This window comes from Filobasidium floriforme (genome assembly GCF_021052385.1).
Source record: "Filobasidium floriforme strain CBS 6241 chromosome Unknown HD553scaffold_12, whole genome shotgun sequence".
Taxonomy (NCBI): domain Eukaryota; kingdom Fungi; phylum Basidiomycota; class Tremellomycetes; order Filobasidiales; family Filobasidiaceae; genus Filobasidium; species Filobasidium floriforme.
This window is the reverse complement of record NW_025763633.1, coordinates 178,034-204,375: the sequence shown is the minus strand read 5'-3', so window position 1 is coordinate 204,375 and position 26,342 is coordinate 178,034. Positions and strand designations below refer to the sequence as shown.

The following is a 26,342-nucleotide window of genomic DNA, read 5'->3' as shown; positions in this document are numbered from 1 at the left end:
TTGCCTAGCTTGCCTCTTCCGACGCGTTCAATGCGGGTCATCAGCTAGCTAGTTCATCGGGGAAATCCTCTTTCACGTGATCCACCTCATCCCCCGTTCATTCAATGCACCGCACCCCCTCGACGACCTGATCAACCGATCAACCATCTCGGATCTCAACTACGCAACTACCCAGTCGACATGTCGTCATAGTGTTCTCTGCACCTGATCATACACCTAGTATACTTTTACCGAACCCATCCTACCATGCCTTCATTCCGCTTGGCTGCCATCTCACTGTCCGAGCTGACACCTCGGATACCTTACACTCGAGGTGTCTTGCACCATGCTCGACCCGCCAGAAAACCCGCGTTTCCATCCCCGCTGGATCCCGTGCAACCTAAACCTACCGCCGGGACTTCGACTCCCCGTACCAACCCTTCCTCCTCCTCCTCTTCTTCTTCTTCATCGTCATCCTCGTCTGCATCTCCCGCATCAATCTATCAGAAGGCATCGACGAGATTGGAAGATAGCGGTCTCGAATTCCATCACGCTCCTCCTCCTTCTGCACCGACCTATACGACGGGGACCATCCCGGACGTCCTCCGTTGGGCTCAAGGCTCGAGCGATGTGAGGAGGAGTGCCCAGGCGGGAGCTCCTTTGGTCAGGCAGAAAAAGACGGTCGGGAATGGGTCACATGATTTGGGGTTGAGCCAGGAGGTCGTACAAGAGATCGCTAGGTTGAGGCTGGAGGATCCGATTAAGTGGAGTAGAAAGGCACTCTGTCAAAAGTGAGTCAAGTGCGACATCCATCTGATCTCTCTTCGTTCCGCTAAAGCAAGCCTTTCCGTCACGCCGTGTTTTCCGACCTCCAGGTTCGATATCCCTCAAACCCAATCATACCTCCTCGCCCGTCTCGCCCCTACTCCCGAATCACATCGAACACGACTAGCGGAAGAACTCAAGGCAAAGAAGGACCGATGGGGATTCAACAAGAGCGTATCGAGGGAAGCGAGGCAGTTGAGGAAGGGGTTGTGGTGAGAGACGGAAATGACGATCGACGGTGTGTCTCATACGGGAGGATATATTGTAGCAGGGTATGAGGCATGTCGTCTTTATGCATGGGGCTACGACTAGTGAGCGAGAGGCACCTCGGTCACGAGACCACACGAGCAGGAATCGGATGAAGCCCGGATTTGAGCTGGTGAAAGAAGAGCTCCTTCGATCGATTTCGAGCTTTATGCGAGATCATACTGACTCTCTTTCGCAGACTATCCTGCCTCTTCTCGAGGCCTACATCAGCTCCTCTCCGTGGATCATCCCACTTTCGCCTCTTCAGGTGTATCGCGGCTCAGATCCTGCGGGGAGCGGGAAGAAACCCTCTCACATAACCATTTACCTCACCTATTGAGGTACATGCCATCATGATCCATCACAAATGCCAGACTGTATGGATGTCACCGCCTGACCAAGCATAACGAACGCTCCCTGTATTTGCTCGGACGACGATGTCTTTATCTCGATCATCCTCATCATTTTCTGGCCATGCGCGTCGCCCCTCCTTTGGGTATTCCCGGAGCCGAAGAACAATTGAACCAAAGGAGGGCTTGAAACACTTTTGATGACGCGGGAGCAGAGAGACGGAGCGAGAGCGACAGCGCACGGACGCGTCGATCACCCATCGCCCAGCCGGTCTCGCACTCACTGCACCACCCCGACACCCCTTTGGGTCAGCTCCAGCTCTAATCTCACCCGATCCAGATATTTTCCAGGGCATGCCGATTGATGGATGGGTACCTCGGGTGAGAACGGGCGAGAAGAGGCGGAACCAGGGGCTATATGGCTATGAGATATAAGCACAAGACATGCAAGACAGCAGCAAAGGCAATAAAACGAGCTCCGACCCCGTCGACCTGCGCGACTAGTCCTCAACGGATCAACGGTGACCAAGTACACACCTAGACCTTTCAATGCGACCGCCGTACCCATGAGCACCTCGACAAAAGATGCCTAAACCACAACCTCCCGAAAAGGACAATGATCAGGGCTCGGAAGCCTCTTACTATAGCTATTCTGAGTACAGCAACCTTCCCGCCTCGGAGATCTCTGTCAACCGAAGATGGTACAATCGTCTCGACACCTGGAGAAAGGATATTACCCCCAATACTCCCAAGAGCGGACAGCCGGATCGTCTCTCTCCGTACCTACAGCCGAGCAGCCATGCGCGAAGACAAGATGGGGTCACGAGCAGAGCGGACGATGTGGCCTCTACGGTGTCTCCCAAGGAATCCATCTCTTCCCGACCGAGTCCTCGCTTGGGACCCGTGAACAACCCATTGCCCTTGATTCCGCCGTTTGAGCAGGGAGCGACGTTATTGAGGGAAGAACCGAGGATCATGCAGGATGGAAGGATGGATACTGTCAGAGTGTACGACATGGGCGATGGGATAGAGGCGAGGGTGTATCCAGAAGCGACCAAGGGGGACGTCACGTCTCGAAACACTCCTACGAACGTCGGTCGCGACCACCTCGGGCTCGTTCCCGACAACAACGACCGAGCAGCTTACGGCCAATATCATGATCTGGCGAGTAATACCAGGCTGCCACCATCAGAAGGGACGTTCTATACGCGACGTGCCAGTCAAGCAGGGAAACTCGGCCCGATTATGGAACCTTACCGCATGGATACGGCTAGGCGGGGGGAAGCAGAGGGGAGGATCGTAGGGTATCAGGTCGAGGATGACGGGAGAAGGCGTACGGTGATGGATCGGGACTTGCCGCCCTTGCCCCCCTCCGAAGGCACGTTCTATACGGCGAGGAGACAGCCCTCCCATGTTGAAAGGTCGCAGCCGATCCCGCCCTCGTTCGACCCGACCTCGACGCCGAATCCCACCTCACCCGATTCGACGCCTCGACCACCTACGAAGAAATCGGTACAGTATCGACCTGTCCCTCCGGTCAATTCGGCCATAGCTAAGCTGGATACGATCCTCGAAAGACGCCATGATACGGGGGATGACAAGGAAAACAATGCTGCGAGGTATAGGAAGGGAACGCCTTACCCGTCCGTGAGAAACCTCAGTCCGAGCGACTCTGGAACCACAACCAGGATCGGATCGGCGGATAGCGAGTCGACCGTGCAGGTGAGTGAACGAGCTGGTTCGTGGACGACAACCCGTCTGAATCGTGATATCGTCCTGTGTGTCGTCAGCGCATCATCGACCGGACAACACATGTGCGGGATCTAGGTCCACCATCCCGAGCCGCTCGGGAGGAGACGTTTGACCCGGACAAGGAAGAAGAAACGATCGGCGCAGCACCTAGGAAGAGGTACCCCGACCCGGCGCCCGTTCGAGTGCCCGTTCGAACCACCGACGTCAGATCAAACGTCTCTAGACAGGTATCCAGGGTCATGGACGAGCCGACCAGGGTGGAAGTCCATACGATGGGATCGAGGCCTGCCTCTAGAGCCACCATGAAACCAACAAAAGCACAGTCTAAAGCTGTAACGGATGTGAAACCGATTGTCACAGAGTCCAGACCGCATGCTTCCAACAAGTCGCCTGCTCCGAGTGTGACTCGGCGTGATTCGCACCATGGCCATGCCGAAAAGCCTACCGCGAAGGCGGCAACACGGGTTACTACAGCACCATCGATTCGCTCGGTACGCCCCGACGTGCGGGAATCGGTCGAAGTCGTGGAACATGCACCAGCTCCCGTCGAGGTAAACGAGTTACCTCCTCCGACCGTTCCTTCAGAGTCAAAGAGAGCTACGACCCACAAGTCGGTTATGAGATTGCCCAGTCCAGCTGAACGTCGACCTGAAGAGACGAAACATACAGCTCCCGTACAACCAAACCCTCCATCAGCTGCTCGAATCTCTCCTGAAGAGCGAGCCAGGGACTCGTCTCATGGTAGCGCGTGGACCGATACCATGCTCAGTGGCTCGGAAAGCCGTCGAAGACGACCCGGATCCCGGGATCGGGAAGGTGATGGGCATCGTTCGGGATCGGATACGGGATCGTACCGGCGGTCGAGAAGACGATCGCCTTCTCCGCCTCGTCGTCGAATCTCTATTCAAGGACCTGTCGGATACCTCGGCGCGAACAACATGCAGCCTCCGTTCTCTGCGCCTGCGGGAGGTCCCGTAGTACACCCTCCGATGATAGGACCGATGATGCCCAATTTTCGGGGCATGTTACCTCGTCCACCCGTCATGCCCATGGTACCCAGATCTAGACCTGCGCCGATCATGCCCCCGCCTCAACAGGCGTACGGGTGGATGGGAGGCATGTCGCCGGCGGCGCCTATGACGGGTTGGATGCCTCAGGGGCCGATGTCAGGGATGTCACCAATGAACCCGATGCAGAATAGGGCATCGATCTCGGCTCCCCCCACTGGAATAGGTGGGATGAGTGGTGCGATGAATGGGATGGGTGTTGGGGGCGCGATGGCACCGGGAATTGGCGTGGGCAGGATGAGGCGAGAGGCAGCGGGCAGGTAAGCCCGAGGAGATATCCGTTTTCCGGGTCACCATGCTGATTCCGCTCGTTTACAGATCCGACCAGAGACAAATTTCGGGCGCGAGACTACCTGCGATGAATCGAGATGCAATCCCTCAGTCTAGTCGTCGGCGCAGATCTAATCCAGGCCCGTCCACTGGTATGCCTCGTCGGTCGGGGCCAGGAGGCGTGCCCAGGGCGCCCAACCCCGGAACGAGCGGAAGGAGAAGGACGACTGGAAGGGCAGCTGCAGGTGGTCAGATCCCTCGACGGTCCGGCGGAGGAGTCCCGCGACCGAGTGGAAGACCTTCAGGGAGCCGATCGAGGCCTGTTCAGGCAAACAGGACTGCTCCACCTCGAGCTACAGGTAATCGCGATACGAAGGGTTGGGTCAGAAACGTCTTGACCCTGGGCAGACGACCCGAATGAATGCAGACGAATGCAGAGCGATGCACTCTATGACTTCCAACGACACGAAAGTAACTTTCGAGACATGTCCCATATGCGATACGATGTAGAGTCGTGCGGGGCCGCGGTGCGCAGGAGTGAGAAAATAGCTCTTGTCCAGGATGTGATGACGTGAAACGCTCGAAATCTCCTTCCGAGTCGGCCATGTCCGAAGCTCGATCTCGAGGTTGGCTAGCGTCGAATCGAGATCTGGGGCAACGGCCGAAGACGAGAATGGGGACTGCGAGTGCAAATGATGGTAAAGTTGACCCAAAAATGAATCGGGGGGATTCGCTGCAATCATACGAGCGCTTCCTCGATTCTTCTTGTCCTCTCTGGATTTACAGCTTTGGTTTGCCAGATCTGTATGGGACTCGAGGTAGGTAGTGATGCTCGCTATCGTCAGCCAGTTGCGCGCGTACGGAAGCAGATTTTTGGCTCGATAAGCAGCAAGAAGAGCATGATGCATGATGATGATGCATATGGTGCCACCCCACGCTCAAGAGTACAAGAGTCCCCATGACCTCTCTCTCTCGCACCGGTAGATAGTGTAACGATCGATCATATACCACACTCTTCATAGTTGATATCGCAGGCAAATCAGGCTGGTCTGGCCTCGACAGCTTCATCATCGCCGTACCAGTCGGCTCCAGATCGAAGCATTCGTGCACATCGATCGAGCGCTCGTATACGCTCATTGAAGGACTCTTCGATACCGTTTCAAAGGCACGGCCTCCTGGTGGCACTATATCATGACTGGTCCCAAATCCCAACACCAAGGAAAGACGCCCTTCCTATCCCCGCCCGTGCTTCAGCGGAACAACTCGTCGACGTCCACTCGATCCAGTCGATCTGTTCACTCCCAAAGAGCTCATCATTCACACTACTCGCTGGACGATCCTTCGGCTTCGATCGTTGGGAACACTATGGCTCCAACCAACTCTCAAGCTCATCACCTGCATGCACAACATGGAGATATTTTTGTGCCCGTGCACGGCGGCAATACCATGCCGGACTTTGACTCGCTCGTCGCGGCGGAACAGAGAGAGTTGATGGAAGACGACCTGGAAGACGCCGAGGCAGAGGCGAACGAGCGGACGCGGTTGTTAGCAAGAGGACCTGACAACGGACAGAGGAGAAAATCTGTCTCCTTTGGTTCTGGAGAACAGGCCGAACCTCATGCCGATGCCGCTGAGAACGTCTCCCAGGAGGAACATGTAGATACCCGCCCTAATTGGAGAAAGCCGTGCTTGACCTGGTAAGCTTTATGCTGTGTCTTCTCCGTCAACAAGACCTGGATGACTGCTTAACGTTCACCTGCACCTGGTTATCAGGTTGATCCCCGTCGTTACCTGTTTTGCACTGACAGTGGGGATGGGTTCCGCTCCCAAGCAAGAACTCATGATCAACCTCGCTTGTCTCTCTCATCCGCCCCAGACTCAATCAGCTGGTCACGGTGTAGTTGAGGAAGCGGACATGAGCATGATGCATATGGTCAGATCTCTGTGGAACGCTCCGTCAGTCTCCCGTCAGCACCTGGATGCTATCTACGCGGAACAGGCCGGCGACAACGACGTGCAGAACTACATCAACCTCGCCGTGAACCAAACCAAACCCCCGGTCTTGCCTCCCCTGACTCCAGCCGACAAATGGATGATCGAATTGCAAAAACGAATCGCGGAAGATCGTGCCCGCCAGGAAGCAGCTAGACGTCGACCCATACGGGGTGGAAGGGATCCTCGGCCGCAAGATGGAGATGGCTTGCCGGATGGCGAGGTCCCTCATCGGCCCGTTGGAGGAGGACGACCAGGTGGAGGGGACAAAGCAGGGGACGGTCAAGATGACGACAGTGGTAGACACAAGGCACCAGGCGATGAACATACGGGGGGGCCTGAGGATGCACCTCGACCTCCCATCGACCCGAGGTTGTGCAAGAAGAGTCCCAACACGCAAGCCGCCGCGGCGACATTGACCATGAGTGAGTCTTGCTCAATGGCTACCCAATAGCCGAGCGATGCTGACTGCACATCTCTTTTCAGCAATGACTTTGTGTATGGGCATCTTGTCGGCCCTGACTACTGGGTTCTGGGGAGCCGTCTCGGATCGTCTTGGACGCACCAAAGTCATGAGTGTCGCAATTCTTGGTCTGGTGATGAGGTCAGTCGGATCGCAGCCGGATGTTCAACACTCTATTACATGAAGGCTGACGTATAGCTTTGACCTCGCAGCGATGTCGTTCTCATCATTACCGCCACGTATCCGCACAAGGTTCCAGGTGGATACCGTTTCATCCTGCTCGGTCCTGTCATCGACGGGCTTCTCGGTGGGTTTTCGACCATCATGGCTACCAACAATGCCTACCTGTCGGACGTCACGCCGGACGGAAGTCGAGCCAAGTCTTTCGGTCGAGTTCAGGGAATTATGATGTTTGGTTTCTCGCTTGGTCCGATCCTTGGAAGCGCCTTGATCCGTGCAACGCGAGACATGTGAGTTGTGATGTGAAGTGTCACACCGATCGCGAGCCTGGAACTAAACAACCCACTGCCGTTCTCGTTGTCAGCATGAGTGTATTCTATCTGGCGGCCATGTTCAATACCTGCATCATCCTCTTCATCGCCTTTGTCGTTCCTGAATCACTCACCCGCGAAGCTCGACACGCTCTTGGACAAGCCGTGTCCGCCAAGAAGAATGCAATGGCTGAGCGCGAGGCTGCCGAGAGGGCTTGGGAAGAAGAGTCTGATGCCGAAGCAGACGAGCCAGACACCAATGCTTCTGGCTGGTCCAGAATCTCGGGTGTCACCGCCAAGAGTTCGCGCAGCAAAAGACGTTTCCATGGCCGGATGAAGAGGCTTCGCAGGAGGATGTTTGCATTCTTGTCGCCTCTTCGTCTTTTCATCCCGAAGACAAAGGTCATCGAGGAAGGGGGTCGAGTCCTGGTAAAAAAGGACTACAATCTGCTGCTCCTCGTCATGGCTATGGCTTTGATCACTTCGGTCATGGTAGGTCGATCTGTTTGGCTGCGAAATATCCGCGGACCGCTGAAAGCTGAAAATTCTCGAAACAGGCTCTTCTACAGGTCAAGGCGCAGTTCCTGATCTTTCGCTACGGTTGGAGTTCAGCCGAGGTGAGCCGCATCGCGGCAGCTGATGCCTATCGACCTATGCTAACCGCTTCGCTATATCAATGCAAAGCTGGGTCCATACCTGACACTGATGGCAGGTACTCGAGCCTTTGTACTGCTGATTTTCATGCCATGTAAGTCCGTGGCTGGTACGGCCAACATATGGTTGCGTCATCTGACAGCCTCCTCTTCTGCCAGTGGTCGTCCGCCTCTTCAAGCCGATAATCAAAGCGGATCCATCCCGACCCAATCTGGACGTCGCTGCGATGCAAGCGATCGCCGATACGCGTTTCGATCTGTCGATCGTTCGTTACAGCCTTGCTGTCGACATCATCGGCTATAGTGCCATGGCAATACTGGTACCGGCACCAGTGTTCGTGCTATTGACCTGCCTTGTCACCTTTGGCTCGTGCACAAGCCCTGCCAGCAATTCATTGGCACTCAATCTCGTCGACTCGAGTCGAGATACAGGACGACTATTCGGGGGTCTGGCAGTCGTCACCGGTGAGTCGATTCGATTGATGAACAGAGCACAGGTCGCTGATCGTCTGATCTCCCCAGCGATGAGCACAACTTTCTTTGGCCCGCTGGTGTTCTCTTTAGTGTATGCCAGGACCGTCGGAACGTACTCGCCGGCCGTCTTTGCGGTAGCTGCCGGGATCATCGTCGTCGCACAGGTCGTCCTCGCCTTTGTAGATCTTCCGAGGGTACCTCACAAGGACGATGACAACGAGCGAGGGCGTACCAGAGGCGTGAAGAGGGTTGAGAGCAGTAGTACGGGCGGATCCAGCCATCGAGGTTCCATGTAGAGTCGTCAATTGATTGCAGGATAGGTGTATAAATCAAGTCGTTGTAGCCCCTCGGATACGTATCCGCTTTCGATGATATCTTTAATCGCTTAGCCAATGATTGAGACTGCCATACCTGTTCAGACGTGTTTGAGCGACGTCATTTGGCCGAGAATATGCTTATCACAAGGCATGCAAGACATCGAAGGTAGAGGATGCGATCAAAGTGGCTTTCGTCTTGGACGATCAGACCGGGAATCCAGTGATCCGCGCAGATACTGGCAACCTGAAACGTGCGTATAGTTATGGACGCATTGCATCGCTCCGAGAGGCGCAGCTGGCAGCATCGATGCGCCGACTTCTTGGCGGTCATGTTTGTCAAATCTCCTATAAGCCAACCCCGTTGAAGGTGAGATATTATCTTCTAAGTGATTCTCACATGTGAAAGGTGATCCAGGTTCAAATCAGCATTGTCGTTATCCCGATTGGTGGCAATATCCACTTCGTTTGTTGTGCAGGGAAATTCACTGCAGGGGCACCGTGCTCATGCCAGTGCCCATTACGTTGGAGTAGCGCTTCCTGTCCGTTCAGGCTCAAGGAGCAAGGATCGTTTCAAGAATTGGTCTATCGTGCCGGAATGGGGGAAAACAGCACAGAAAGGGCAAAAAAATTCTTCCTCGGCAGGGCTCGAACCTGCGACCCCCGAGTACCGATGACAAGGTTTAAGCCCTATTAACAGCTCGGTGCAACTACCACTGTGCTACGAAGAACAACTTGTTTGGCAGATTGTTATAACATAAATATCAGATAGAGCTTCTTTTGTCCGCCTCTCGTGACCGCCTTATCTTCCCGTATCTTGCAACTCTCAATCCCGTCCTTGAATGCTCAATATATGCACCGTTGTACCTCATGGTCAAATCATACGCCTGTAGGCCTGTAGTACACAATTCTGTCCGTTCGCGTATAGTTCATATCGTGCGCTCACATGGGCACTTCATCGGCTCATCGATCTCCAACGACTGACATCCTTGCCATATCGATACAGCGCTACAATCACCATGCTGACAACATAGCACTGCGCATCGAAATTTGATTCCCCCAGATCAATAAGCAAGTCAGTCTTTCTACCTTACCTTGCCTGCAGTACTGGCTATATATCGTCATGTATCGCAAGCCGGCAGCGGACAAGCCTGGCAATAGCTGAATAGTGCATAAAATATCATCATCTTGAAAGGCCTAAAACCCGATTTACAAATGCGCGACAACATTGACATGTTGTCGACCGTCCAGTATGTATTCACAAACTTGAAACATCGTCCAATTCTAATCTAGTCCACGTCATTGCCCATTGAAAGGCTTTTTTTGTTGCGTTTCCGTTGACCGAGACAACCGGCGATATCATCGAACGATTTCAATCATCCTTCGCTCTGGTTCGTGCTGGCGGTTCTTCCCATCGGTCGCGTATATTCCTTCTTCATCCGAGTGCTCGAAACCGTACTGGTGAAGATCCTCGAAAGAACCTCCAGATCCGAAGTCATCCAAGACGTCCTCGGTGGGCGTGACCAACCAGGGCGTATGAGATTGGCGATCATGTCCAGCCTCGTCACGATCGTCTTCATCTGAATCGAAATCGGTTTCGAAATCGGGTACGTCATCTACATCCAGATAGTCTCTGTTGACAGAGTCGGTAGACTGGTTGACGCCTTGTAGGTCGATACTGTCGAGCTCTGCCTCCTCCTCGTCTTCAAAGATCTCGTAGCGGAGCAGGACCTGCTCGACGCTGATTGCGCATTCGAGAGCCGGGGCGAGAGTGCCCTTCTCCATGGGCCCGTCCAACTTGTCGGCGATCTTGGTCGCCTTCAGCCTCGGCGAGGGAGGCAGCGCGATATCGTGGGCCAAGAAGAAAGGCGGAGGAGATGGGGTGGTGCTCCTGCTCGAAGGCTCCGAGGTCGAAGCGGAGAAAATCGAATCGTCGTCCTCGATCGGGTAGACCTCGGCCTCCTGATCCATGATGGTGATGGCGATCGATTTGTGTTCGGGCGAGGTCATGGATTGAAGTTCGTTCCAAGTCTCCTCAAACCAAGCCTCTTCCCCTTCCTCAACCGGACTTGTCATGGTAAATTGGGTAGGATCCATGACCTGTGCTGTGTCGTGGTCCGAATTGATGTGGCTCGGCTGGCAGACGATCTCGATGGCATCATCGTCATCTTCCTCGTCCTCGTCCTCATCACCGTCCTGCTCGAAGAGAGCGTCCATACCACTTTCAAAAGCCGCCCCTTTCCACCCTCCTGTGGTGGCACTGCTTTTCCTCCTGGTCATCCCGAAGATGCTTTCTTCCGTCCTCTGCTTTCTCTCCTTCTCCCTGGCATCTACGCCCCGTTCGAGTACGTTTTGGAGCAACACGCCCCGACGCAAAAGGTCCGATTCGTCCTTGTTTCCCGAAAGGAGGTGGGACAAGGTGTCGAGCTTGGTATAGGTGATGGCGATGAGGGTGTCCAATGAAGGGCCCGCAGCGAGGCGGGTTCGGGTGGTAAAGGACATGGTCGTATCGGGCGCCTGGCAGAGGTGACGACTGATACTGGATGAAGGAAGGGGGTTGATGTCCAGGTCGGGGTTCAAATCCGTATATATACTGATAGTAGTTGTGAGATCTCGTCGCGTAAGCTGCAAGTGATGATTTGCAGAGTCCAATCAGCCGACCGATCCGAATCATCCGTTCATCAGAGGTCGCGGTCCACTCACCTTTTTCGTTCAACGACGTCAATCCCCAAAAGGTGCGTGGTAGGCCAATTCGATGTCTTTCCCGTGGTCAACACCCCTGTGGTCGTGGGTTTTTAGTTGTTCTTCGAGTCGTGGTTGTGTGTTGGTCGACGTGCGGCTCGATCGAGTGACGTGTGTGAGATGATGATGAGGTAGATGTTGCTGCTTTGATTCAGATATCATAATAGTTGAGAGAAAGGGAAACGTCGAAAGGCTGCAGGATGATTGGATTGGTGGTTCGATTAAAAAGTTGCGGTTGCGAATATCTGTAGGGTAGATCGGAAGGTCCTTTAAAGGTGACGGTGCTGTGTCTAGCAGGACATGTTCAGTCGTGCGGAATTGATCGAGGTTTGTAAGTAAAGGGTTGCAAGAGAACGCTTTATTATCAACGGAGTGGAAGTTATCCAAGGGGTCGATGATGGTGTAGAGGAAGCTGATTATATATTCTCTCTGATGTCCTCTCGCCTCTCGCTCTATCGGGTTATCGGGTCACGCAAACAAAAGTCAAATGTCGCCATCGCCCGCCCGCCCGTCCCCGATGACTCGATCGATGCGCAATCGCACTCGGGGGAACAGTCAGCCAGCCGAGCCGACTAGGGGGACGCGCGCGCGGGTCACGGCTCGCGGCGAACGGGTATCGCCTGCTCGGAAGCAGATGATGTGATGATCGTGATGATGATCAACAAAAGGTCGGATCGATAAGCAAGAAACGGGTCATCATCGCCATCGTACCCATCATCGGATTGCGTCTTTTTCTGGTCAGCGATTCAGCAAGCAAGTCTCGACGGACGGTCATTCCAGCTTCTCAGTGCCCTGGTGATTTGGACGAGGGGTTGGGGAACAAGGCCAAGTCGCTGACCACGAGCCTTGTATTTTAGACGCCACCCGACGTCCCGTTCAAAGTTTAGGTTTCCGGCCGAAGGGTCGCGAGACGTCGACGTCGAAGCGTCAACATCTGGCCTCTGATCGTCCGCTCTTTAAGCCACTCGATCAACCGCATGTATATGGTATGACATGGTAATCATCGTGGCTTCCTTTGCATCCCATCTTTCGTGATCGTGGTATACCGTGCGACTAGCACAAAGCAAGCTCTAAGCTAAGTGCCGCCGCGCTCGCATTCTGCCAATCGGTTCTCAGTCGACCTCGACAGAAGTACAGAAGCCAAGTTCTGGGACTCGGGCTTCGGCTGAAGACGTGAATGTTGGAAGGAATAGATTGCTTCGGCAGATATGCATGATAACAGGCATCAGGTGCATTACGAATCATCTTACTTGACAACCACCACCGTCGGGTCCATCGCAACTATTTCAACCAGATACCCGTTGGGATCTTCCACAAACGCGACGCCTTCAGCCGCGTCCCATAACATCCTGTCTTTTCCATTATCGGGATGATCGCATCCTAAGAACTTGCAGCAGACACCCTCGGTGTCCCTGTCCTCTAGCTCGAGCAAGAACTTGGCACCCTGGCTTTTCAAACGCTTGACCGTCGCAGCAATATCGGGAACCGTGAAACAAAGCTTGACAAAGCTCTGCTTCACTTGCGTTGAAACATTGACCGGCGAGTTCTGTTCCAGATGTGTCTCCATCAACGACAGACCAAGACATACTTCTGAACAGCCTGACATACCTTAGCGTGGACAAGCTCGAGCACGCCCTCTCATTTGAGAAATGGGGTTCCTGGTTCTTTTGCCGAGTCCTCGTATCCCATCTGGGCGATTGAAACCGTGTCCGAATCGAAACGAGCCAATTGCTGCATCCCGAAAGCCTCGGTGTAGAATTTGACAGATGTCTCCAGGTCGTCCACTCGAAACCCGCTATGATTGAACAGGGAACCTTTCATGGGGGAGGTGGACGTCATGCTGAGTCGTAAGGTATTTGTATGTGAATGGGAAGGCGGTCGTGGGATGCTTGTTCTGGCGGAGACAGTCGTTGATCATTTTGAGACGACTGATTCCTGTCCATGCTGGACGTATATCTATCATATTTATCTCTGTGTCAGGCAGGCTACATACGTATCCCTGGGGCGCCGAATCAGCTGACTACATGGCTTGATCGCACATCATTACTACTACTACTGAAATGCGCTGCGGCCGCCCATGAAACCTGGTTGCGCGATTGCGGCCTTGGCGCACGCGGCTTTTGCTGAATTGCTGCTGATGATACTCGCGCCCGTCAGAAGTGCGTGTTTCGGGAGTGACTCGGATCACAGGTGTGTACAAATCATCGACGTCACACCAGATCATCATCAAACAAGTTGTAACTGCTCGAGAATACATCAACTACATGTACAATGACTCACCATCTGGTGTGATCCCCATTTCCAGCCAGTACTGCCTGAACTCTGTCAGGCTTGCTGAGGATCATGTCATTTGGATTTACTGATGGGCATGACGACCCAGGCTCTTGTCAATCCGTCCAGAGCTGATCAAGAGAAGTGGTATGCTTAAGCTTACCATCCAAGGTGCCATCGGTGCGGTCCCATATCCCTTTGATAGGGTTTAAGGATTGAGGGTGATTGGGATTAGTACAGAATGGTCAAATGTCTTTGTCTGCCCCTTTGAAGTGACTGAAACCCAGTCTTCCACCACATTGACCAAATCACCCTCCCTCCTTCCCCTATTTGACATGACCCTGCATGAGACTCCATAGAGGTGCAACATGTAGTGTTATAGACACTTACGTAAGCCGCTAATAACATACCCGCGGTGCACTGCAAGATGGATGGGTGAGTGTAGGGAAGGTTTTTGACGGGAGGTGCAGTACCAGTTGTACTACATCCGTCATTACATTCATTACCTTACCCTTACCTTCTAGTCCAATGTGATATAATTCCAGGCTTACTGCAAGCCTGACAGGTACCAGTCAGACATCTATAGGAACATCTCCTAAAGAATCCTCAAGAGGGTCTCCAAGAGGGCCTTTGAAAGAGACTACAAGGCAACGCGCACAGTAAGTCGCGCATCTTGTGATGACTATAATAGTTGTTGACCATGACATAATTTAACTGTGATGCGCTCTGAAACATACTCCTGACCATGCTTTTGCATGTTACACTCTCTTTGTCAATCCCCAATCTCAAATGCCAATTTGTTGGTGAACATGCAGTGTTTCCAGTTGGTCTGAAGGTTGGGATCAGCCCAGGCAACCCTCTTGTTGCGTTCCGTAACAGAGGAATGGGTCTGAAGCGACAGATGTGGTATTGGCAATCCTGGCAATTGGCACTGTGTGAAGTAAGCCGACTCTTATGTGGGAGAGGAGCAAATCTCACAACTGAATTCATAACCGGATATGTCGCAGTTGTCTCAACACTGTCCTATTTGGTGATTCTTGATACCCTTTGCTTGTTATGCAACAAGGGTAGCTAGTCCTTGTTGATGTTGAAGAGGTGAAGGTAGAAAGGGAAAGGGTGAAAGGGTTGAAGTGAAAGGTAAAGGTAATGGGAATGAATCTAATGATAAGAGGTCTGAGTCCAAAAGAGAAAAGGGATGACCCAATCCTCCTTTTGGGACTCCTATATATACATGAATTGTCTAGTGGTGTGGGTACAAGAGTCGTGACTAGAGTAGTTGCAGAAATGTGACTGAGTCGCAAAAGTGTGACTCAGACGCAAATTGTGACTGCCAATCGCAATGGTGTGGTAGGAGTTTGTTACGGTCGTGCCTAGCGCTAGCAAAGGTGTAGCCTAGGTGGATATGTCGAAGGTAATTGTGCAAAGGCAAGTAAGCTCAACGATAACTGTAAGTCAGTACTGACCGAGACAGGGCTTGGATCACAGTCTGTTGCTGATCCGTGAAGTGCTTGACAAGAGCACAAGGTTGTTGAGCGTGTTGATAGTGAGGAGTAGTGTAGAGTATTAGGGATGTAACATATGATAATTCTTCTTGGGAAAGAAGAGGAAATACATGAAAGTAGAAGAGTACAATCACTCTGGTTTGGTCTGCTATATATACTAATTCAGAATAGAGTCGGGGGTCTAGCTTGGTGTGCTATGGTATGACCATAGTCTGACCATAGCATGACCAAGTTGGTGTGACCATGGTATGCCCATAGTCTGACTTAGTGTTGGCGGGTCGTGAACGCTGAACGGCTGAACGCGCGAAAACGAACGGCCGAAAAACGGCCCGTTTTGCTTCCGCCGTTCAAACGTGAACGGCGTTTTGCTTCCGTCGTTCAGATTTCCCGTTCACGTTTTCTCGCTCGCAATTTCCCCGTTCAAACGTGAACGAACGGGCAGAACGTCGACCAGACTCCAGAACACTGCTACAAGAGTGACCAACACCCCTCAGATACGTATAACATCATCACGTACGTTCACAGAGACGTACGTTGATCCAACGTTCAGAACGGTTGCAGAAAAACGTCAACTGCTAATAAGAACACGTGAGAAACGTCCACGTCAAGACTTTGCTTCCGCGCCGAGAAGCCTAATCGACTCGAACAAACGGTAAACGAGTAAGTAACCTACTACACCTTCTTTAGACGTTCTAGTAATCACCTGTTCATCAAACATAGACATCAAAAGCACCATGAACGCATAAACGACGTTCTCCCGATGGCCGTTACGCCCGTTCGCCTCAAGATCCGAATTCCCGCCGGTACAGAACGTTCGATGACTGGAAACGCGGTCGCGTCTTCAAGCGGTCAAACGGCCCCCCCTGGGTCCTCGCCACGTGAGGGACCGACATGGAACAGTGTCGACGGAACGCCCTCGAGTTCGACGAGGAAGAGGAAAGCGGCAGCGGCCGATTATATAGAGGACGACGACGACGAGGAGGAGGAGGCAGACGAGCTCGAGGAGGACGTGTTTCTCGCGAGTACGTTTCAACGTTCAAACGTTCTCAATTGTGTAACGGGCCAAGCTAAACAACATCCTCATGAACGAGTAGGCACCCCATCTAAGAAGAGTAAGGGGGGTAAGGGTAAGGCTACGGTCTTACAAAAAAATAAAAAAGTTAAGAAGAAGGCGAGTGAGAGTGAACGTAAGTTGAACCGTTCAGCGTTCAAACGTTCAGGTGTCGTTCTCTTTGCTAACCGTTCTGAACCTCTGCTCAGCCTCCACCCCTTCCGTAAAGGTTCCCCCGTTCCCTGAGCAAACGGATTCGCTCGAGAAGCATGAACAGCATCTCGAGCTGTGGTGTCAACGGTGGTACGATAACGGTGCCGCCAGCCTTTATAATAGGGAGTACCACCGCCCACGACCGGCTACGAGGAAGGAGGTGGAGGAGGACGGTAAGGATGAGGCCGTGTTTTGGTGGTGTTGGACCTGCCGGTGAGTAAACGTTCTAACCGTTTGAACGTTGAACGTTCTTCACATGTCTGAACGTCTGAACTCGTTTTAGCCATTGCAACACGTTCAAACGTTTGAAGGTCGCGAAGGACGCCGGTTCCGGTACCGGCCTGAACACCCACCCCGGGAAATGTGCCAGCAACCCGGCCAACAACAAGAACGGTCTGCACCAGGCCACCCTCACGTCGGCGACTGAGCTGGGTCCGGAGGTTCGAGCCACGGCGACTCGACACGCCATTGCCGTTTGGATTGCCCGGAACAACCATCCGTTCAGCGTGGTCGAACAAGATGGGGTGAGTTCTTTTTTTTTCCCGTTCAAACGTTTCACGCGTACTGAACGTTCGAACGGCTTGCACACGTTTAGTTTAAGGACATGTTCACCCGATCCTTCCCGGCCATGGCCAAGGTCCTTCCCTCGCGCCGTTTAGTAGCGCAAGACGTCGACAGCGTTTGCACGGTGAACACTGCGAGGATCAAGACCGCCTTCCAGTGTTACGAAGGCGTCTTTCACATCGCTACCGACGGTTGGACCGATCGTCGAGGGGGCAAGTTCATTGGGGTTTACGCCCATTGGACTCCTACGTACGATGGCAACGTGGTCGTCCCGAGGTCGTGTTTGATCGACTTCATCCCGTTAGTCCGTTTCACACGTTTCAACTGGTACACAATACTGATCCGTTTGAATGTTTGAACGTCTAAACGTTTCGATAGGGCAAACGGGAAACATACCGGGGCCTACCTCGCCAAACTCCTCGCGAAGACTCTTCGCGATTGGGAGATCGAAGACCGTGTTCTGTCGATCATCTGCGACAATGCGTCGAACAACGACAGCATGATGCAGACGTTGGGGCAGATAGGCTTCAAACGGTTGAACGTGGGGGGACGGGTGAGATGTTTCGCCCATGTGCTGAACTTGGTCGTCGGGGTGAGCCGTTCGAACGTTTCGCCCGTTTGAACGTCAAACGTGAGCTAACACCCCTTGACGTTTGAACTTCTCAGGCCATTATCGAAGGTGCGACCGGTCTCAGATGGTCGAGCGACGACGACGAAGTCGCCCACGTCTTCCTACCTGGGGACGACGCCGACATCGAGTACGTCGAGGAGCCCGAGGAGGAAGACTTCGTCGTTGATCAGCCGATCCTCGACGACCTCGTTCTACCGCGGGTGCCGGAGACCCAGCAAACGCCGGCAAGCCAGCAAACGGTGCAGACCCGTTCAGCAGGGGCACCTACGGCAGCGGCTGGTGGCTCGGGGGGGGATACGGGTGCGGCTATGACAAGGGCGAGTCAAGTCGTGATGAAGGAGGCCTTGTGGAAGGTGAGTTCGAACGTTCAAACGTCACGGGCACGTTCTGACGTTTGAACGTATGAACGTGTTCTTCTTTTACAGGTCCGAACATTGGCGAAGCGGTTGAGATACCGTTCGTCTTACCGACAAGCCTGGGGAGAGTGTGTCGACGCTCTCGTCCAGGAGAACAAGATCAGGGCCGGGGCCCACACCATCCCCGTCGACATAGTGACCCGGTGGAACTCGACGTTCGAGTGCGTCAAGGCGTGCATCGAGAACGAGATCGTCGTGTGAGTCCATGCCGTTTGAACGTTCCGGAACGTTCAAACTGATTGAACGTTCTTGAATCTTGATATGCTACAGCAAGAGGTTCTTTGCAGAACTCGACTCGAGACTGTTCAAGGATGAAGACGTCTTGCAGGACAACGAGTTCAGGGTTCTGAGGGAGCTGGAGCCGGTGTTGGCGGTCAGTACCCATCAATCGTTTAGACGTTCAAACGTTTGATGACACGTTTGACGTTCAAACGTCTGAACGTCCGAACACTCTTAACGGACAATAACTGATCATCCGTTCTGTTTACTCAATGTTACGCAGCTGATGAACGCCGCCACCAAGAGGTTCTCGAAGTCGACCGCCATCAAGATCGACAACACCTCGATCGCCGGCGTCATCCCGGTCATGGACGCCCTCACGTCCAAGTTCGATCAAGCCCGTTCAAACGCGAAGTCCCTGGCTGTATCGTACGGCATCAAGCGAGGTCAAGAACTGCTTGATAAGTACTACAGCAAGACGGACGAAAGCGTTCTGTATCGGATCGCCCTCCGTGAGTTCGGAACGTTCTAGGCCGTTCAAACGTTTCAACGATCTAACACGTCAACTGTTTCAAAACGTTCAGTCCTTCACCCCGTTTACCGTGTCGCCTACATGGTCCGAATGAAGTGGGAGTCTGCGTGGATCGAGGAGGCGAAGAGGCTGGGTCGGGAGATGTGGGAGACGTTCTACCACGTCGAAGGCCTCGAAGAATCGGGGCAGGTCGGTGCTGGGATGGAGGTGAGTCTTCCCGTTCAGGCGTTGAACGGTGAACGAGCTGATAACGTTCGAACGTTCTGGACGTTCAGGACGACGACGAGCTCGACGCCTTGTTGGCTAAGGACTCGCAGGCGGATGTTGTGGAGGCCGACGCGTTCGACACCTACATCAACGCTCCCAAGATCGACATCGCCGGTGCGCCGTTCCACGGGTCGTCGTTGTTGTGGTGAGTCCATCAGCCGCCGATGGATGGGTTGAGGCAGATGGCGCTGGATGTTCTTGGAACGCCAGGTAAGCCGTTTGAACGTCTCGGAACGTTTGAACGTCTACAAATCTAAACGTCTAAACGTCTTCCTTTGCAGCCACGTCGGTCGAGGTCGAACGGGCGTTCTCCAAGGCCGGCCTCATGATGTCAACTCGTCGTACTCGACTAGACCCCAACACCTCCCGTTCGCAGATGTTGGTGGGGGACTGGAAGAAGCACGACTTGCTGTCGGAGAAGAGGTGGGTCGAGGCCGTTCAGAAGGAGAAGGCAAACGCGAAGGCCCGTGACCGTTCGGTCGGGCAAACGTTCCCGAAGCCGGTCAAAACGGCCAAGCCTCCTACCGACGTGATCGAGATCAACGACGAGACGGAGGTGATCGACCTCGAGAACAATCCCGGCGGTATGGATATGGACGTTGACGTTTAATAGATGTGTTTATAATGATCGAGGTGGTTTATAATGAACGTTTTGTACTCTGTAACGGCTCGAAACTATGCAACATGTTCACAAGCTTCTTGAACGTTTGAACGTTTAAGCGTTCAAACGTTCTGGCCGTTCAAAACGTTCGACGCTGGGCTAAACGGCTCTGGGAAGGGGTGAACGGCGTTCAGCAAAACGGCGTTCACGTTCACGTTCACGTTCTGGGGATCGCGTGGTAAAAAAACGGCGTTCAGGGCCAAGCCGTTCACGTTTTGAACGGCCTGCCAACACTAGTCTGACTATAGCATGACCAAGTTGGTATGACCACGGTAGTGCCATGGATCACCTAATTGGGCTGGTCCGTAACAGAGTTGCAATATGTGATTTGTGGTTGCAAATCTGTGATCACAGTCGCATCTTTACACACTGTGTCATGGTGTCAGTTCTGAGACCTCAAGTGTCCCTGCATGGGTATGGAATGTTGTTGTTGGGTCTGATTCATTTGCATGGGTGAGGTGTTCCTCTCTTTGACGGTTCACTTTGCAAGGGCGACCAGAGCGGGAACAGGTTTTGGTGTTTCCCCACTTCTGATTGGCATTGCAAATGCTCTGCACAGCTGATCTGGAGATGCTGGTCTGTTTGGCTATTTGACCATGGATCTTGGGCGCATTGAATATAAAACAATAGGTTTCAAGAAGGCTCTGAGGAAGACCGGTTCGATGTATCCCTGTGAGGACATTTATCCGGGAGTAATGTAGAATGCAGGGCCAGGGTTTATAGGTGCAATAGCAGATGAGAGACTATATACTACAAGGAGACTAGGAAGTAACACAATATGATATGCTCCTTAAACAACTCCGCTGGAGTTGGTGCGGCTCGAGTCCGACATATGTGCGCGTCGCTTTAAACCTCTGAAGACCTCAGGGCCATATTTGTTGAAGATTGGCATGCTGTGATAATGCCCAAGGTGCAATCTCAAGCACAAAGGGTCGACATGTGACCAGGATCCATATGTTTTGACTGGAGGCGCACATTTGTGACTGGAGTCATATTCATGCAATCAGAGACACACTTATGTGACTGGAGATACACCTATGTGACTGGAAACACACTTATGTGATTGGCATCACCAATATGTGATGCCATTTGTGACTGAAGTCATGGATACGTAACTGGAGACGCAACTGTGCGACTGCTCCAGTTGCAAGTTCACTAGGGGACATGCTCATCAGAATAGCATATATAGCAGACCATTTGGGTCTAATTTTTCTTCCCCCCTCATGTACTACTTTTACTCTTATGCAAGCAACATTGATTCAACTTCAAAACAAGACAAGATCAGCACTAGTAACATATCATTACTATTGCCTAGGTACATCAAGTAACCAGCCTCGGTGTATCTAGTTGTTACTTCCAACAATCCGTTCAGGGCAACTATTTTCTGCATAAAAAATGGATCATGGATTGATTGGAGATAATTATTCAGGTTCTGCACCCAGAAATGGATCACAATCAGGAGATATAGTCTCATCTTCAGCCCCCAAAGGGTCCTGGGATAACCTAGAGCTCTTACCTGCTGCATGCTCCTCCTTGTCATCAAATGTAGTGGCCTGAGATACGCTGGTTGTCTGAATGAGGTTTCCACAATAATTCTGCTTTGCTTTTCGTGACTAGCACTTAATGGTATAACACCCAGCCGTCAGTCGCCAGTCACAATAATAGAAGTTTGCAATTTGGGTGTCCAATGATATTTTGCGGTCTGGGTGTTCATGTTGCAATGATCAACCTGAAACATGATTCTGACAATAGTCTTTTGTAATTCAATAAACTGAGGACTCTCAAAGTTGCCAGCTTGATTGTTGATGGTCGAGTAAAATCCCAAATAAGTAACACCAATTTCAGCCAAGTTCTGTTGACACCTGCTATCGATTGGTTCCGTCCAGGAACACTCAGATGTGACTTATTGCATATGTAGCCAATGTGACAGGTTCATTCTCTTCTGTAAACCGCTGGAGCCTCACCAAGAAAGATGGGTGTAATAATAGCTATGCTGGAACCAACAACCTGACCATAGTCAGATAAGAATCCATTAATCTGATCTTGACCCCTGCATTTGAGAACATAAGTAAAAAAAAGGGGACATGCGGTTGTGAAAGTCTTACCTGAAGAATACACCCATCTGATGTCCTGCAAAAGTCCATCACATACTCCCTCAACCACCATTCTCACCCAATCTGACATGAGATAAGCCTGCCCAAACAAGGGAGAGCAGATTTGAATTGCTGACACACTGATGTCTGCTCAATTGGCTCACCTGTATTGTCACGGCGGAAGTCGCTAATGGGCGAAAGGTCCTGAGTTGTGAGGCGTAGGATGCTTAAGGTGCATTGCAGGTAGTCGGGAGAATGTCGCAAGTTTGCTTAGATGAAGCGGGTTCGGACAAGGGATACGAATCCAGAGATATATGGATAAGGAAGGTGATCACTCGGTGTGAGGTACCGGACTCGGTCTAAGGTAAAACGATGAAGCGTAGATACTTAGCGACGTCCGTGAGTTTGTAACCTCTCCGCAACACGTCTTGAAGATGTTGTAACAAGTCAGATAGGCGTGTATTGAATGTGATATCGGAACTTGACCTCTAACTATTACAGAGCGTCCTCTATCGAATTCGGTCAAGTTCCTCTAGCTATTTATACGGAGACGAGTACGTAGACGGGCTGGCGAACACTGAAAAGACCCAAGAGAAAAGAATGGCGAGAGATGGCGAAACTGGAAGAACGAGATGGCGAACAGACGAATCCTGTCGAGAGCAGCCGGATTCGGTAGAGGAGGCGAGTTTGAGTTCTCATTTGTCCCTAGGTACGTCGAGTAAGGTTGTCGAGGTCCTGAGTAGAGTGTCGTGTACCTCGAGGTCCCTGTACCTGTTTGTGATATGTGTCGGGAAGGTTTGTTGTTTCGGTGAATGGTGAAGGCGAATGGTAAGGGCGACCGAATCTGCTCCGAGGGAATCGGGTTCGCCTCATCGAGCCGGACTTAGGTGTATACTGGTGTCCATAGGACGAGCCCGGGTGCCAGTAGTCGACTAACGTGATGATCCCGTAACATCAATACACCTAGCGCGCTGATGTTATCGAGGCTCTCAGAGACAGTATTTCAGAATTGCTATTGTCTTTGCAAAGGACCCCCTTCTTTTCAGGGTCACCGGACATGCCCTATTGCCGAGAAGGGTAGATGCATAGATGATCAGTCTTGATTGGTCAAGTGCAATGGATTGACCCATCATCAAGATAGACATACGACAATCACATGATCTCGCCAACCTGCAACTTGCAAATCGTCAAGTTATCACTTTGCTTGTTCATGACTGTCTGCTCCCACTGGTGCATCTTCCTGTCACTCACCTTTATGACTCATGACTATGCTTCAACCATCCTTTCTCGTTTTTACCCCGGATCATATCCGATTGTGGTCAGGCACACCTGATAGCTATGTCAACAAAACCAGCACCATTAGCTTGCAACAAACCCAGCCATTGCCCACCCCTCATGATGATAATGACAAGTGGGATCTGCTCTACGGCACAATCCGTCCTCTCATCTACCATTGCCATCACAACCTCGTCCAAGTCAGACGGGAGCAAGTCATCAAGTCGGAGCAGGAGATCAACTCAATGGAGGATATATAGATTGAGCAGGATGTTAAGCCGGAGCAGGGTGTAAAGATGGAGCAGAATGTTGAGCTGGAGCAGGATGTAAAAATGGAGGATGGTTTGGCCACCAAACCGGTCCAGACCAAGCAACATCCCCCAAAGCCGAGGACGACCACGAGCAGGATATCAAATTGGAGGTGGAGTCAAGCCAACCCGCGTCAAGTCGAAAGGGCTAGGCGGGCTAGGGCTTAATCGCTCGGGCGAGAAGAAAGCGACTTAAACCTGACCCAAACCTTGTCTGCTATTTTTTCACTGCTTGATACTAAAGTGTACTATTATAGGCGTCACGTGACGCGCGACCTACGGTGCGCGTCGCCTCGGGGTCTCGTTCGGAGACCCTCTCGGAGACCCTCTCGGAGACCTTTTAGGAGATGTTCTCGTAGACGTCTAACTAGTACCTTGTAGTAGTTAGACATCCGTTATTACATCGCTATGCCTACCGTTACCTTTCCCCAGTCCCGCGACCTTATTACCCCAAGACCCGGCAGGTCGGCTGCCAGGCCTTATAGAATAACGGATCACCAAAGGACCCCGGCTGGGAACGTGAAAGGGGGTAGTGATGGGATCCCGCTGCACATTGGTGCTAGCGGTAACCCTAGTGGTCCGGAGAGCCACCTCACTCTGGTAGGAGTGTTCTACCCGCAGGGGATTCCTGTGCAGGCAGTGATGATGGTAGATTCGGGGGCCACGGGTATGTTCATGGATCGGACGTTCGCGAGGATCCATAACTTTGATGTGATAGACCTAGAGAACCCTAGGACCGTCACGGTCATCGACGGAAGAGAGATAGTGGGTGGTCAGATCACCCAGAAGGCACATGCTATTGTGCGGACAGGATTGCACCAAGAAAAGGCGGAGTTCTTCTTGACGGATTTGTGTGGGTACGCGGCGGTCCTCGGGATTACATGGTTACGACACCATAGCCCACACATCCAGTGGGATACAAATACAGTCACCTTCGCGGACGACTGTTTGAAGAAAGGATGCGTCAAGAAGGTAGAGGTAGTATGCTCCCCCGACGAGGTGGAGATAGAGACGCGGAATATCGATCCGCTGTCGAGAATGAAGGAGCCGATCACGGAGAATCTCGTGGTGGCTCAAATGCAGATGACGAGGGAGGATGAGGAGCGGGCCCGCAGGCCGGACCTGTGGGACTGGGACGTCAAGCCCACCGACTCGATTCAAAACGAACTCGATCCTCCCGAGTACATGGAGAAGTTGCGGGACGTTGTGCCGAAGAAGTACCATGAGTACCTCGGGGCGTTCTCCAAGACGAAGGCAGATTCGCTGCCTCCGAAGCGCTCGATCGATCATGCGATCGAGCTGAAGCCTGGAACAACTCCCACGTATGGGAAGTTGTACAACCATTCGCAGAAGGAGACGGACGCTCTCAAGGCGTGGTTGGCGGAGAACCAGGCGAAAGGGTTTATTCGACCCTCGAAATCCTCGTGTTCGAGTCCGGTACTGTTCGTACCAAAGAAAGGGGGCGAATTGAGGCTGTGTATTGATTACCGCCGCCTCAACGAAATTACCGAGAAGGACAGGACCCCCCTGCCGCTTATCTTGGAGACCTTAGATCGCCTACGGGGATCAAAGGTATATACGAAGATGGACCTGAGGGGAGCGTACAACCTCCTGAGGGTCAAAGAAGAGGATGTTTGGAAGACCGCGTTCACGACACGCTATGGTCTGTTCGAATGTCTCGTCATGCCATTTGGTTTGACAAACGCGCCGGCGACGTTCCAGCGCTGGATGAATCAGGTCTTCCAGGACATGTTAGACGTGTGTGTGGTCGTCTACTTAGACGACATATTGATTTACTCCGCCGATCAGGAGACACACGACGAGCACGTACGGGAAGTGCTGAGGAGGCTACAGGCGAATGGCCTGTACGCAAAGGCAGAGAAGTGTGAGTTCGACACGACGGCGACGGAGTTCTTGGGGTATGATATTGCCCCTACGGGGGTCAGCATGAACCCGTCGAAGGTGAAGTCGGTGTTGGAGTGGGCGGCGCCTCGAAATATTCGAGGCCTGCAGTCGTTCTTGGGGTTCGCGAATTACTATCGCCGGTTCATACAGAACTACTCCAAGAAGATTCAAGGCATGACGGCCTTGACAAAGAAAGGGGTGAAGTACCACTGGCCGGAATCAGCGGATGCTGCCTTCAAGGAGTTGAAGAAGGCGTTCACCGAGGCGCCCATCCTCGCTCACTACGACGAGGAGCGCCAGGTGGTACTGGAGACGGACGCATCGTCAGGTACGATGGGAGCGGTGATGTCGCAGGTAGGAGACGACGGGAAACTACATCCCGTGGCGTTCATGTCGAAGAGCCTTACGCCGGCTCAACGAAACTACGACGTACACGATCGCGAGCTGCTCGCCATCGTGTACTGCTGCCAGATATGGCGGCATTACCTGGACGGGAAGTTCCCGGTGAGGATCCTTACGGATCACAAGAACCTGGAGTACTTCAAGAAGGACAAGATGTTGTCCCACCGACAAGCGAGATGGTCTCAGTTGCTGAACCAAATCTCGTACACGTTGGAGTACAAGCCGGGGACAGAGAACGGGAAGGCTGACGCGCTCAGCAGGAGAGAGGAGTTGATGGAGGAGACGGAGCCCAAGCAGGCAGAGACCCTGTTGCGCCCCGTTAATGCAGACGCGCTGGTGGTCAGCGCAGCGACGGTACAACCCCCGTTGCGGTTGTGCGGAACGATCCCCGTCATAGGGGATTGGTTCTTGAAA

General features: G+C 52.7%; 6 protein-coding genes and 1 non-coding gene across 7 annotated transcripts; 3 read left to right on the top strand and 4 right to left on the bottom strand.

Moving 5' to 3' along the window:
- The first annotated feature begins 119 nt into the window (after nt 1-119).
- Nucleotides 120-1,484, top strand: HD553DRAFT_350300 (mitochondrial ribosomal protein subunit L20-domain-containing protein). The gene is made up of 2 exons (XM_046183521.1): nt 120-770; nt 855-1,484. Exons 1-2 carry the CDS (start codon nt 247-249, stop codon nt 1,018-1,020), a joined length of 690 nt encoding a protein of 229 aa, XP_046036206.1. The 5' UTR covers nt 120-246; the 3' UTR covers nt 1,021-1,484.
- A 1,706-nt stretch (nt 1,485-3,190) lies between these two features.
- Nucleotides 3,191-5,071, top strand: HD553DRAFT_312010 (uncharacterized protein). Its single transcript, XM_046180044.1, has 2 exons — nt 3,191-4,479; nt 4,538-5,071. The coding sequence occupies exons 1-2, from the start codon at nt 3,392-3,394 to the stop codon at nt 4,908-4,910; spliced, it is 1,461 nt and encodes a 486-aa protein (XP_046036205.1). The 5' UTR covers nt 3,191-3,391; the 3' UTR covers nt 4,911-5,071.
- Nucleotides 5,072-5,460: 389 nt separating this feature from the next.
- Nucleotides 5,461-8,951, top strand: HD553DRAFT_312008 (major facilitator superfamily domain-containing protein). Its single transcript, XM_046180043.1, has 9 exons — nt 5,461-6,186; nt 6,263-6,906; nt 6,968-7,085; nt 7,157-7,414; nt 7,489-7,927; nt 7,993-8,052; nt 8,120-8,183; nt 8,248-8,553; nt 8,611-8,951. The coding sequence occupies exons 1-9, from the start codon at nt 5,681-5,683 to the stop codon at nt 8,856-8,858; spliced, it is 2,643 nt and encodes an 880-aa protein (XP_046036204.1). The 5' UTR covers nt 5,461-5,680; the 3' UTR covers nt 8,859-8,951.
- A 445-nt stretch (nt 8,952-9,396) lies between these two features.
- HD553DRAFT_324208 (uncharacterized protein) lies at nt 9,397-11,378 on the bottom strand (the record flags this gene model as incomplete). The annotated part of the gene is made up of 4 exons (XM_046181465.1): nt 9,397-9,461; nt 9,823-9,912; nt 9,971-10,037; nt 10,245-11,378. The coding sequence occupies 4 exons, from the start codon at nt 11,376-11,378 to the stop codon at nt 9,397-9,399; spliced, it is 1,356 nt and encodes a 451-aa protein (XP_046036203.1).
- Nucleotides 9,510-9,607, bottom strand: HD553DRAFT_t56. The gene has a single exon. It is a non-coding gene; the product is annotated as a tRNA-Asn (tRNA).
- A 1,357-nt stretch (nt 11,379-12,735) lies between the features above and the next one.
- HD553DRAFT_38650 (uncharacterized protein) lies at nt 12,736-13,331 on the bottom strand. The gene has a single exon (XM_046184195.1). The coding sequence runs from the start codon at nt 13,222-13,224 to the stop codon at nt 12,865-12,867; it is 360 nt and encodes a 119-aa protein (XP_046036202.1). The 5' UTR covers nt 13,225-13,331; the 3' UTR covers nt 12,736-12,864.
- Nucleotides 12,876-13,626, bottom strand: HD553DRAFT_312003 (uncharacterized protein). The gene has a single exon (XM_046180042.1). It carries the CDS (start codon nt 13,455-13,457, stop codon nt 13,257-13,259), a length of 201 nt encoding a protein of 66 aa, XP_046036201.1. The 5' UTR covers nt 13,458-13,626; the 3' UTR covers nt 12,876-13,256.
- Nucleotides 13,627-26,342: the final 12,716 nt, after the last annotated feature.